At 39.8% G+C, this 14,291-nt stretch overlaps 1 protein-coding gene across 1 annotated transcript in view; it reads right to left on the bottom strand.

The window, feature by feature from the left end:
- CATSPERE (catsper channel auxiliary subunit epsilon) overlaps nucleotides 1–14,291 on the bottom strand; it is a 144,610-nt gene that overhangs the window by 62,363 nt on the left and 67,956 nt on the right. Inside the window, exons 10-11 of the mRNA XM_055418841.2 lie at nucleotides 9,891–10,368; nucleotides 3,245–3,687 (exon numbers count right to left, since the gene is read on the bottom strand). Coding sequence (XP_055274816.1) covers nucleotides 3,245–3,687; nucleotides 9,891–10,368 — 921 coding nt within the window. The remainder of the gene's footprint in view (nucleotides 1–3,244; nucleotides 3,688–9,890; nucleotides 10,369–14,291) is intronic.

Genomic DNA, 14,291 nt, shown 5'->3' with positions numbered 1-14,291 from the left:
ATAAAGCTGATACATGAAAACTCCATAGCTAACATCATACTCAATGGCAAAAAGCTGAAAGCTTTTCCTCTAAGATTGGACCAAGACTCACCACTTTTATTCAAGTTCTAGCTAGAGTAATTAGGCAAGAAAAACAAATAAAAGGCCTCCAAATTAAAGAGGAAAAAATAAAACTGTCACTACTTGAAGATGACTTGCTATTATATCAATATGTAAAGAAGTCCTAAAGACTCCACCAAAAAGACAAATCAATATAGGTACAGAATTCAAGATCAATATATAAAAATCTGGTGCATTTCTATACACTAATAAGGATCTGTCAGAAAGACAAATCAAGAAAATAATTCCAGGGCTTCCCTGGTGGTTCAGTGGTTAAGAATTGGACTTGCAATGCCACGGACACTAGTCTGATCCCTGGTCCAGGAAGACCCCACATGCTATGGAAAAACTAAAGCCTATGAGCCACAACTACTGAACTTGCATTCTAGAGCCTGCGAGCCACAACTACGGAGCCCACTCACTGCACCTACTGAAGCCCACTTGCCTAGAGCCTGTGCTCTGCAAAGGAGAAGCCACAGCAATGGGAAGCCCACTCACTGCAACCAGAGAGCACAAGACAGTAACCCCCACTCATCACAACTAGAGAATGCCCACATGCAGCTACGAAGACTCAACACAGCCAAAAAGTAAGATAAAATTTAAAAATAAGTCTTAAAAAAAGAAAATAATTCCATTCACAGTTGCGCTAGAAAGAATAAAGTACACAGGAATAAATTTAACCCAAGAGGAGGAGGAGTCAAGATGGCAGAAGAGGAGAAGGTAGAATTCACATCTCCTCACAAGTGCATCAAGAATACATCTGCCAATGGAACAATTCTCACAAAGCACCTGCTGAATACTAGTGGAAGAGCTTGGACACCTGAAAGGACAAGAAAGGTTCCCATACAACTGGGTAGGATGAAAGAAAGAAAGAAAAGAGGAAATGGGAAGGGACCAGCACCCCTGGTGGAGGGCTGAAGGTGAGGAGAGGTTCCTGCAACTTAAAGAAGCACCCTCCCAGTAGGGAAACCCACTGGGACAGAAAGGAACCTTTCGTGATCAGAGGGGAACACAACAACTGGTCTGTGGAAGGCAGAACAAAGTAAGAACTGTGCTCATGGTCCATGCTGCTCGCCTGCACGCCCCAGCCTGAGTTGTGTGTCTCCTGGTACAGAGTGGGGCTGGGTGCTGGAAAGTGGGGTTTGGAGAGCAGACCCAAGGAAAGGGCCCGCTGTTGGCTGTGAAGCAACATCTCCTGGAGTAAGGAGCTCCACAAAGTGGAAAGTTTGGGGGAAGAAGCCTGGGTCACCATAGGACCAAGAGCCATTATTGAGTGGTGCACAAAGGGCAGAGCCACCATTGCAAGGCCCTTTTCCACTTACCAGCCCCTTGCCTGTATGGGCATTTGGAGGGGCATCTGAGCAGGCCTTGTGAATTGATTTGACAAATACAACTGTAGCCAAATGTAGGCCTTGAAAGGCCTTGTGGCTTCCATTTTCACCATTTTGGAACACTGTCCTCAGACTGCCATGTGAAGAAGCCAGGTCCAGCCTGGAGGGTAGAGGACACATGGAACAGAGACAAGTGCTCCAGCTGAGGCCTCTTACACTAACATGCCAGTGCTTGCACCAAATATCTGACATACAGATGAAGCCATCTTACATTACCCTGTCCCAGGCAAACCACCAGATGACCGCAGCCTCATGAGTGAACCCAAGATGAAACTAGCTGAACTGCCCATCTACTCATAACCCAAATTGTTGCCTCACAGAACTTGTTGTTCGAAGGCATAATGTTTATGGTGGTGTTACAGTGCAATAGATAGCAGATCAGTTCAGTTCAGTCACTCAGTCGTGTCCGACTCTCTGCGACCCCATGAATCACAGCACACCAGGCCTCCCTGTCCATCACCAACTCCCGGAGTCCACTCAAACTCATGTCCACAGAGTCGGTGATGCCATCCAGCCATCTCATTCTCCGTCGTCCCCTTCTCCTCCCGCCCCCAACCTTTCCCAGCATCAGAGTCTTTTCCAGTGAGTCAGCTCATCACATGAGGTGGCCAAAGTACTGCAGTTTCAGCTTTAGCATCAGTCCTTCCAATGAACACCCAGGATTGATCTCCTTTAGAATGGACTGGTTGGATCTCCTTGCAGTATAAGGGACTCTCAAGAGTCTTCTCCAACACCACAGTTCAAAAGCATCGATTCTTCGGCCATCAGCCTTCTTCACAGTCCAACTCTCACATCCATACATGACCACGGGAAAAACCATTGCCTTGACTAGACAGACCTTTGTTGGCAAAGTAATGTCTCTGCTTTTTAATATACTATCTAGGTTAGTCATAACTTTCCTTCCAAGGAGTAAGCGTCTTTTAAATTTCATGGCTGCAATCAGCATCCGCAGTGATTTTTGAGCCCAAAATAAACGTCTGACACTGTTTCCACTGTTTTTCCATCTATTTCCCATGAAGTGATGGGACCAGATGCCATGATCTTTGTTTTCTGAATGTTGAGCTTCAAGCCAACCTTTTCACTCTCCTCTTTCACTTTCATCAAGAGGCTTTTGAGTTCCTCTTCACTTTCTGCCATAAGGGTGGTGTCATCTGCATATCTGAGGTTATTGATATTTCTCCCGGCAATCTTGATTCCAGCTTGTGCTTCTTCCAGCCCAGTGTTCCTCATGATGTACTCTGCATAGAAGTTAAATAAGCAGGGTGACAATATACAACCTTGACGTACTCCTTTTCCTATTTGGAACCAGTCTGTTGTTCCATGTCCAGTTCTAACTGTTGCTTCCTGACCTGCATACAGGTTTCTCAAGAGGCAGGTCAGGTAGTCTGGTATTCCCATCTCTTTCAGAATTTTCCACAGTTTATTGTGATCCACACAGTCAAAGGCTTTGGCATAGCAGATAGAACCCCACAAAATAGTCACATACTATTTTTTTTTAAAAGGGAAGTGAACAATACAATTGACAATAAAACAGTTCTATAGGAATGTGCTTTTAAGTGGTAAAGAGGCCCTGGATATTGAAAGTAAAAATTGTCACCCAGAAGTTAATGAGTTATCATGTCATTATTCATTAAAGACATACATATTTCTCAATATTTCAAAGCTAAACTTGAAGAAAAATTTGGTTTTTTAAAAATGTTAATATTATAATTTTACATTTATTAAAATCAAAGAATTTTAAAATATTAACTTACCGTGGTTTTACTGCAATATCCTAAGGCAATTTCATAGTGAATCTGATCTTTTATTTCTAATATTTTGGGTCCATATGATTCTACAACAATATATAGACCAATATTTTCTGGATAGACTATTTGAGCCCAAAAGGACAGGTTTTGTCCCTTGTCCAAAAGGTAAGAAAAATGAAAAATATCATTATGAAATGCCGTGTAGGGGCACTTTTCTTTTGTCTTGAAAGTTATACTTTGTGATTCCAGTTTTAAGGGATATTCCTCTGGATATATTTTGCCATTTTCAAAAACATATATGAGATACATATGTCCAGATGGTTTAAAGGAAATTAATGATTTTACTGTGCTATTTGTCCATAAATGTAGCTTTACTGCATCTTTGATTTTAATCTTAAAATAAAACATTACATTGTTTTCCATTTTTACCACAATATTTCCATAATAATCTGTAAAAAAAAAAGAGAGAAAAGTTTTTGTTACTCTAAGTTAACATAAGTCCATGCTGACGTGGACTATAGCCCGCCAGGCTACTCTGTCCATGGGATTATCCAGGCAAGAATGTTGGAATGGGTAGCCATTCCCTTCTCCAGGGGATCTTTGCAACCCAGGGATCGAACTTGGGTCTCCCACATTGCAGATAGATTCTTTACCACCTGAGCCACCAGGGAAGCCCCTACTTAAGTGCTAGTGCACTATTAACCAAAATAATTTATTTCATAATGATATTTATATACTTTGAGAAAATCAAGGTGTGCAGACACAAACCCATAACTTTACATGATGTTTGAGAGCTGCTTTCCCACTTCATAGCAGAGCATTTTGTTTTTCTGCATACCTTTCTTCTTGCATTCATTCATGACTTTTATAATCACATTAACATACAAGAAAGAGCTTGAATCAGTGCATTAAATAATAATGAGGATGAGTATGACAGGAATGATATTATTAGGAAGTACTGTGATATGGACTGAATTCAGTTCAGTTCAGTTCAGTCGCTCAGTCGTGTCCGACTCTTTGCGACCCCATGAATCACAGCACGATGGACTGAATTATGCCCCCTCAAAAATGCCTGTGTTGAAGCCCTAACTCCCACTGTGACTGTATTTGAATGTAGAGGCTCTAATGAGGTAATTAAGGTTAAATGAGGTCAGAAGGATGGGGCCCTAATCCAAAATGACTGATGCCTTTATCAGGGGAGGAATATACACCAGAGATCTCTTTCTCTCTCTGCTGGCACAAAGTAAAAAGGCAATGTGAGGACACAGTGAGAAGGTGGGCACTGTCTCTAAGGTGGTCAGAAACCAACGTTGATGACATCTTGATCTTGAACTTCTAGCCTCCAGAATTGTGAAAAAATAAATTTCTTTGTTTAAGCCACCTGGTCTGTGATATTTTTTTATGGCAGCCATAGTGTGTGCATGCTCAGTCGCTCAGTTGTGTCCACCCCTTTGTGACCCCATGGACTTTAGCTTGCCAGGCTCCTCTGTCCATGGAATTTTCCAGGCAAGAATACTGGAGTGGGTTGCCATTTCCTCCTTCAGGGGATCTTCCTGGCCCAGGGAGCGAACCTGTGTCTTCGGCATCTCCTGCATTTGCAGGCAGGTTCTTTTTACCATTGAGTCACCTTAGGAAGCCCAGCAGCAATAGTAGGTTAATGCAGCTGGGATGAAGAAAAAGTGATAGCGAAGGAGCTAGCACCCTTTCAGTTTCACTCTACAAATAATAATCAACTTTCTCCCCTTAATAGAGTATTATAACTAAGTTATAGAAGTTCATAAAGAGTACATTTCTTAACCTCTTTGATTCTATAACCATACCTATAAAATGAACAGGTGGACTAGTTGATTTCATAGCTTTCTTTTCAGATACGACACTCTGTGTACAGTTCCCAGAATTATACTTTCTTTAATTTTCAAAAACAACACTTAGAAAAGACTAGTTGAAAGGAGAAAGGTGGTAAAAGAGTTAGGGAGATTCAGAGTGTTTTGTGCTTTTGCACCTTACATTTGGAATCTAAATAATTAAACGACATTTTCACAAATTGCCATAAATTATATTCTGCTGCTGCTGCTGCTGCTGCTAAGTCACTTCAGTCGACTCTGTGTGACCCCATAGACGGAAGCCCACCAGGCTCCCCCGTCCCTGGGATTCTCCAGGCAAGAACACTGGAGTGGGTTGCCATTTCCTTCTCCAATGTGTGAAAGTGAAAAGTGAAAGTGAAGTCGCTCAGTCGTGTCCGACCTTTAGCGACCCCACGGACTGCAGTCTACCAGGCTCCTCCATCCATGGGATTTTCTAGGCAAGAGTACTGGAGTGGCTTGCCATTGCCTTCTCCGAAATTATATTCTAATCAAACTCAAATCAGAAATGCTGTTTTTTAGGATCAGAATATTATAGTTAAGTGTCAACATACTCCTATTTTCCTATAACACTGCTCATTAAAACACTATTAAGTGAATTTTGGATTAAACATGAAGTTAAGATAAAATTAGAAATTATTTTTTAAAATAATGAGACTAAGAACACTGTATATAAATTTTGCATAATTTTTATATAACACTCTTTATAAAAGAATGATTAATGATAAAAGCAGAAATAAAGGAATTAAATAAAAAAGGATGTAGAGTTGATAAATAAAACAGTTCTTTTCAAAGGAAAGGAAAACAAAACCAAAAAAAACTCTAAAAATAATAAATATCTTGCAAACTAGCAAGTAGGGACAAAAACAGTATTATAAATGAGCAAGAGAATACAAATGCAGATATGTAAGAAACTTAAACATTCAAATGTGAAGTCTTTGTCAATAAATACAAACATCTAAAACTGACTGAAGAAGAGATAAAAGAATTTAATAGACCAGTTAAAGAAAATAAAAATAATGAAGTCATATAACATTCCTGATTGGGAAGATATGGCAAATATGCAATCATCTATTCAATACATATTTATTGTGCTCGACTATAGCTACACACCACTCCAGATAGTTGGGAGGACACATTAGTAAAAAACTAAAAGATTTTTTTCCTTTGTAGCTCACATTCCTTTAGGGAAGGCAACCAATAAACATAAAATAAGTAAATTATATAGTGTGTTAGGGGCTTTCCTGGTGGCTTAGTGGTCAAGAATCTGTCTGCCAATGCAAAGGATGTGAATTCAACCCTGGGTAGGGAAGATCGCCTGGAGAAGGAAATGGCAACCCACTCCAGTATTCTTGCTTGAGAAATCTCATAAACAGAGGAGCCTGGCGGGCTACAGTTCATAGTGTCACAAAGAGTCGGACACACACACTTGGTGACTAAACACACACACTTAGTGTGTTAGGTGATTAAAGCTGCAGTAATCAAAACAATATAGATCTTGTGAAGACAGATGAGTGGGAGGGAAGAGCCTAAAACTGAACTCACTTAACATGAGGAATAAATACATACTAAAATTGGCATTTCAGATCTGTGGGGCAAGCTTTGCTTAATAGAAGACTGATCTGAAGGCAATACCAGGTTTCAGAGGAAAAATAAGAAATAAAAATTAGGTTTCTAACTTATATCAAATACAATAATATAGATGAATTAAAGATTGAAACATAAGAATTATAATGTTAAACTTTTAAAAAAATATTTCAACATTTTATTTTAAGATTTATTTGGCTGCCTCGGGTCTCAGTTGCACATGGGGCTTTCACTGAATCACACAGGCTCTTCCGTTGTGGTGCACGGACTCTCTAGTTGCAGTGCATAGTCTCTCTAGTTGTGGTGCATGGGTTCAGTTGCTCCACAGCATGTGGGGTCCCAGTTTCCCAACCAGGGATCAAACCTGTGTCCCCACATTGCAAGGCAGATTCTTAACCACTGGATCACCAGGGAACTCCCAAAGTTAAATTACTAACAGAAAATATATGACAATATTTCTAATAATTGGAAAGTCCTTTCATATTATGACATTACCAGAGAAGTCACACATTAAAAAAATGCTTGGACTTAAGCCTGAATTAAGTAGAAGAGTTATGTCGATATCAAAGTGAAGAGTATTCTTGGCAGTAGATATCCAAGGAATAGCAAAGAGGCCAGTCTGGCTAGGCAACTGAACAAAGAGTCAAGTGATAGGAGACCACATCAGAGTCTAGGGCCAGATCTCACACTGTGTTTCAGGTTATGCTAAAGGTTTTAGATTTTATTCTGAGTGATATAAGAAGCCAAATGAGAGTTTCAAGCAGAGGAATATGATTTTGCATATATTTTCAAAGGCTCACTCTGGCTGCTAGGTGTACCCTAGCCTGGTTGATGATAGGGACACACAGATAAAGATGAGAGACCACTTAAAAAACTCTTATACTTATGGGCTGGAGAGGATAGGGGCTTGGACTGGAGTGGGAATGGTGAACAAAAGTTAGATTTTAGATATACTTTTTACACATAGTCAACAGGATTTGATAAGGGCTTGCTACGGGATGTAAAAGGGGAGAATTCAAGGATGAGGTCAAGGTTTGTGGTTGGAAGAAAAGAAGAGCTGTTTACTTGATAGGGGACGACAAGGGAAGAAGCAGGCGGCAGTGTGGCTGAGGGACTCAAGGATTCAGTTTTGGATATGTTCGTCTGAGATGCCCACTGGTCATCTGAGTGAAAGTATCAAGAGGTAGTAAGAAATAGCAGTTTGGAGTTCAGGCTAGGGATCATGGCTGGAGGGCAAAGAATGAATGTAAATGGAGTTCAGAGGTACTTCTCCATTTAGGAATTAAGATGATGGGAATGGAAAAGAGGTTGAGGCTGGTGAAGTAGGAGGAAGATCAAAAATACCCCCAAAAGTATTTGGGAAAAGGTGTTTCAGTGTTTCAGGGAAAAGGCCATGTTGAGTTGTTTCAAACGCTGCTGCCAGATCACAAAAGATGACTGGAAATTGGCCACTGGATTAACAAAGTGGGAGACATCAAAACCCCTGACAAGGGCAGTTTTTGAGAAAATTTGATTAGAGTGGATTCAAGAGACAATGAGAGGAAAGAGGAAAAAGTGAAAGTAAGCAATTCTTCCTGGAGTTTTGCTGTAAATGGGAGTAGCAAAATTGAATGACTGTGAGTTGAAGGGTGATATGGGGTCAAGAAAGATCAATTACAAATAACAGTGATATTTACTTTAAATGTCCCAGTTAATTTAACTCCTAACTAAATTCCTTGAGGATCAAACTTTTTATTTCTTTGCATTTCATATAATGTTTAGTACACTACCTTAGGAATAATAACATGAAGAATAAATGTTTTTTAATTTAATTAATTAATTTATTTTTGGCTGTGCTGGGTCCTCGTTGCTGTGCTTTTCTTTAGTTGCGGAGACCAGGAGCTACTCTCTAGGTGTGTGGGCTTCTCATTGATGTGGATCCTCTTGTTGTGGAGCACGGGTTCTGAGGCATGCGGGCCTTAGTAGTTACGGCTCCCGGGCTCTAGAGCACAGGTGCAATAGTTGTGCATACAGGCTTAGTTGCTCCAAGGCATGTGGGATCCTTTCTGATTAGGGATAGAACCTGTGTCTCCTGCATTGGCCGGTGGATTCTTTACCACTGAACCACCAGGGAAGCCCAAGAATAACTGCTATTAGTTAAAGGCTTACCACTTGCCAAGTATTATTCTAAGCATTTTATATACAACCCCTTATCTAGTCAACATGACAGTCCTATTAATATATTTTAGATTAGAAAACTGAGGTTTGGAAACACTAAATGACATTTTTATGGACTTGAAAACAGATCGGTTTAACTCTACAACACCTGTTATAGAATTCAGTTTAGTTGAATTGTGTCCCCTCAAAAAAGTTATGTTGAACATCTAACTCCAAATGTTGCTTCAGAACATGACTATATTTGGAAACAGAGTCATTACAGATGTAATTAGTTAAGATGAGATCATTCTGGGCTACAGTTGGCCCTGGCGTCCTTATAACAAGATGGTGTATGAAGACAGGAAGAATGCTATGTGATGCCACAGGCAGTGACCGGAATGATGCAGCTGCAAGGAAGGAATGGCAAGGTTTGCCAGCAAGTCATAGAAGCTAGGAAAGATTCCTTCGGATTTCAGAGGGAGTATGGCCCTGCCAACACTTTAAATGTGGAATTCTAGCCTCTAGAACCGAGACAATAGACAATAAACTTCTGTTGTACCAGTTTGTGGTACCTTGTTATGGGAGCCCTAAGCCCTAGGAAGTGAATACAACCACACATCACCGCCTACACTGAAAACACATATGTAAGTTGCATTTGTATCTGCTGATTGATCAAAATGAATCTCTGAATAAAGAACTTGAGTTTGCCATTTTGCTTTATCAGATCCTGAAAAAAAAGTGAAAGTGTTAGTCTCTCAGTTGTGTCTGACTCTTTCAGACCCCATGGACTGTAGCCCACCAGACTCTTCTGTATATGGAATTCTCCAGGCAAGAATATCAAAGTGGGTAGCCTACACTGCGGGCAGATTCTTTACCATCTGAGCCACCAGGGAAGTCCCTTAGGAGATCCTAGTTAGCAGGAATAGAATTTTAAAGATAACCATTTTTAGATGGTAAAACATCTAAACATCTTTATCAAAACCACCATAAATTAATGCATTAAAATTGTACATTTTCATAAGGAAGATGAAATCTAGAATAATTTTTGCAGATTGAAGATAACTTACCCATAAGAACATTATGAATAATGCTGTTTTGTGATAATCTTGATAGATTTCCAAATTGTGTAGTTGTTTGTAAAACTCCAGTATCTGTGAAATTATGATAATAATAGTAGATCCTATGTTTGTCCCATAGTAATAATTCTGGCATTGCTGAATATAAGAAATATGGAATTAAAAAAGTGTCAATAGTGACATCTAATGCAAAGTCTTGGAATACCCATTGTATTGTATCTTCATTGTATATCACTAGGTAAATTGTTTTGGAGGCGTTACATACAGTGCAGTAATTTAATAACAAGGCAAGTTCCAAAGGGTGTCCTGTATACTCAACATTGTGTATAGTCAGGGTAGCGGTTGGTGACATATTTAGAAGTCCTTTCAGTTTTTCAGTAGTTACTATTTTAACAAATTTAAGAAGATCATATCCAAGATAAACTTCATTTTCTGTCCAGATTGCCATGTTGCTTCTTCTTTCTTTATTCTGTGACAAAATAGAAAACAATTAGAATATCTTTGATTATAGAGAGGGTGTAACAGTTCCTGTCTTCTATTTTGCAACATTTAAAAACAGAACACAGTAACCACTAAGGTTTAATTTGTAATGTATTTCTGAATAGTACTTCAGACATAGAAGTTACACGGAAATATTTTACACATAGGTATAAAAATAAATTATTCTAGTAATTTTATTCTTTTGTATACTTTTTCTATCAATAGAAACAATCAATTTAAATTCCCTTTTAAATCCTCAAAGATCATTAGCCTTCTCTTTTCTTATGTATGAATCTACTCTGACCAAGAGTGTCCCTTAGACTTTGATGTTTACTAAGGTCAAGAAATTAAAAGATGCTTGCTCCTTGGAAGGAAAGTTATGACCAACCTTGATAGTATATTAAAAAGCAGAGACATTACTTTGCCAACCAAGGTCCGTCTAGTCAAGGCAATGGTTTTTCCCGTGGTCATGTATGGATGTGAGAGTTGGACTGTGAAGAAGGCTGATCGCCGAAGAATCGATGCTTTTGAACTGTGGTGTTGGAGAAGACTCTTGAGAGTCCCTTATACTGCAAGGAGATCCAACCAGTCCATTCTAAGGGAGATCAATCCTGGATGTTCATTGGAGGAACTGATGCTAAAGCTGAAACTGCAATACTTTGGCCACCTCATGCGACGAGTTGACTCACTGGAAAAGACTCTGATGCTGGGAAAGGTTGGGGGCGGGAGGAGAAGGGGACGACGGAGAATGAGATGGCTGGATGGCATCACCGACTCTGTGGACATGAGTTTGAGTGTACTCCGGGAGTTGGTGATGGACAGGGAGGCCTGGCGTGCTTTGATTCATGGGGTCGCAGAGAGTCGGACACGACTGAGCGACTGAACTGAACTGAAGGTCAAGAAATAAGGATACTTCAAACATTATTTTTGAAATTCCAACTTTCTTTGCTAAAGAGAACTTAAACCCTGAGACAAATCAGTACTACCCTTTGCTGGACACTGTTAGAGGGAAAGACCACTCAGAGATGCTATGTCTGAGATTCGGTGGGTGTAATTTCATTTAGGGAGCCAAGTACCCCCTTTCTCCTGTCTCCCCTCCCCCAACTGGCTCTAATTCTTAAAGATTTTTACTTAAAATGGAAGTTCTATGTCCATGACAATCAACAGAGTCTTTTGTGCGTATCTTGTCTCCCAAAATAAATAAATTTGTACATTTATTTAATGTACAAATATTTAGTCTATACTCAAACAGTATGGAGAAAGAAATCGAACTGCTAACTAAAAAAAAAAAAAGAGACCATTTGGGGTAAAAAGACATTTTATCAAATGAAAATTCAATTTAAAACCTAGAACTTCTGTTGCTGAAAATGAGTGTGAAACAATTCTCAAGAAGGAAATAGATTAGAAACAAAATGATGAGCCCTTTATAGAAAAGACTCATAGTTATTCTCACTATATTTTTGGCAGAATATAAACATAATAGATGGGAACTCCAGGGAGCCCCAGCCATGTAATGAGATTATACCTACCCAAAATTCTTTCCTATAGATCTTCACTTAGTGCTTGGGTATAGTAAGCCAAGGTCTTGGGGCAAGGCAGGAAAGTGGAGCAATCCCTCTGATGCATTCATGGCCTCTCCCAAATATAAAGCAGTAACCTTCTGAAGACAGGGAGGGGACAGGCACCAGGGCAACAAAGTTGAGAGAAATCTGTAAGCATTCTGGATGCTCAGCTACTGTATACAGCAAGTGGGAGCTAAGACAAGTTCTCCCTCTTGAGATATACATGGTCTTCACTGAGAGTAGAAAGCAGTCTCCATGCAAGGACTAGGGGCAGGGAAGCAGGAGACAGAGAAATCTCCCAAGGCAAGAAAATCCTGAGGCTGATGAGAAAGGAAAGAGAAATCCTCAGTGGTTAAAAAAAATAAAAAAAGCTGGCAGCAGAGATGGCTCTCTTAGGATTTGGAAAGCTGGTGACTCAGTTACAAAGTATGAAGAGATCTCTGGAATCTCATCAGTGCTGAGACTCCAGGCACAGCAAAAAAAAAAAAATTGCTATGATGAAACATTGACGATCTAGTGGAAAGACAAGCAAGAATGCAGAGATGGGGAATTACAGCTGAGATATGTAGATAATTTTAAAAATACAAAGAATAGGGGACTTCCCTGGTGGTCCAGCGGTTAAGAATCCACTTGCCAATGCAGGGCACATAGATCCTCTCCCTGGCTTGGGAAGATCCCACATGCTGTGGAGCAACTAAGCCTGTGTGCCACAACTACTGAGCCTGCGTGCTGCAACTACTGAAGCCCACATACCTAGAGCTGTGCTCTGCAAAAAGAGAAGCCACTGCAATGAGAAGCCTGAGCTCTGCAACTAGAGAGTAGCCCCTACTCATCGCAACTAGAGAAAGCTCACATGCAGCAACTAAGACCCAGCACAGCCAAAAATAAATTAAAAAGAAAAAACCCAAACAGAATGGAAATGCTAGAAATTAAAGATATGATATCAGGAATAAAGAAATTGCTAGATGGATTTAAGAGTTAACTGAGAATATAGCAAGAGTAAAAGAGCAGTGAATTTGATGACAGGTTAAAAGCATGTATCCTAACTGAAATACAAAGAAAAAAAATCAGGTCATCTGCCCAAATTAAACAGTCTCATATATATGTTTCTGGAATCCTAGAAGAAGAGGAAAAAGAGACTGGTGCAGAAGAAGTATTTGAAGAAATAATGTTCAAGAACATCCAAAAATTAGTGAGAGACATAATCCCAGAAATCCAAGAAGCTCAACTGAAACTCAAACAGGATAAATACAAAGGAAATTACACATAAGCATATAATAAAAATGCTGAAAACCAAAGATAAAAGGAAGGATCTAAAGGAGCAATAAATAAAAAAGACACATTACAAACTTGAGAACAATGACTGGAATAATGGCTCACATCTTAACAAAAATGATGAAAGCCATAAGATAACCAAATGTCTTTGTAAGTTGCTTTAAAAACAACTGAAAAACAACAAAACCCATGTATAATGATATAATTCTGTATTTGGTGGAAATGAAGGCACAAAATAAAGACATTTTCTGTTTTGTTCTGTTATGTTCAGCTGCTAAGTAGTGTCTGACTCTTTGTGACCCCCCTGGACTGCAGCATGCCAGGCTTCCGTGTCCTTCACCATCTCTTGGAGTTTGTTCCAACTCATGTCCGTTGAGTTGGTGATGGATCCAGCCACCTCATCCTCTGGCATCCCCTTCTCCTCCCGCTTTCAATCTTTCCCAGCATCAGGGTCTTTTCCAGTGAGTTAGTTCTTTCCATCAAGTGACCAAGTATTGGAGTTTCAGCTTCAACATCAGTCCCTCCAGTGAACACCCAGGACTGATCTCCTATAGGATGGATTGGTTGGATCTCCTTGCAGTCCAAGGGGCTCTCAAGAGTCTTCAACACCACAGTTCAAAAGTGTCAATTCTTTGGTGCTCAGCTTTCTTTATAGTCGAACTCTCAAATCCATACATGACCCCTGGAAAAACCATAGCCTTGACTATATGGACCTTTGTTGGCAAAGTAATGTCTCTGCTTTTTAACGTGCTGTCTAGGTTGGTCATAACTTTCCTTCCAAGGAGTAAACATCTTTCAATTTCATGGCTGCAATCACCATCTGCAGTGATTTTGGAGCCCAAGAAAATAAAGTCTCTCACTGTTTCCAATGTTTCCCCATCTATTTGCCATGAAGTGATGGGACCAGATGCCATGATTTTAGTTTTCTGAATGTTGAGCTTTAAGCCAACTTTTTCATTCTCTTCTTTCACTTTCATCAAGAGGCTCTTTAGTTCTTTGCTTTCTGCCATAAGTGTGGTGTCATCTGCATATCTGAGGTTATTTATATTTCTCCCAGCAATCTTGATTCCAGCTT

The sequence above is a fragment of the Moschus berezovskii genome, chromosome 17 (assembly GCF_049115385.1).
Source record: "Moschus berezovskii isolate FMDL1 chromosome 17, NW_MosBer_1.0, whole genome shotgun sequence".
In the NCBI taxonomy this organism is placed as follows: Eukaryota; Metazoa; Chordata; class Mammalia; order Artiodactyla; family Moschidae; genus Moschus; species Moschus berezovskii.
This window is presented reverse-complemented; position numbering and strand designations above follow the sequence as displayed.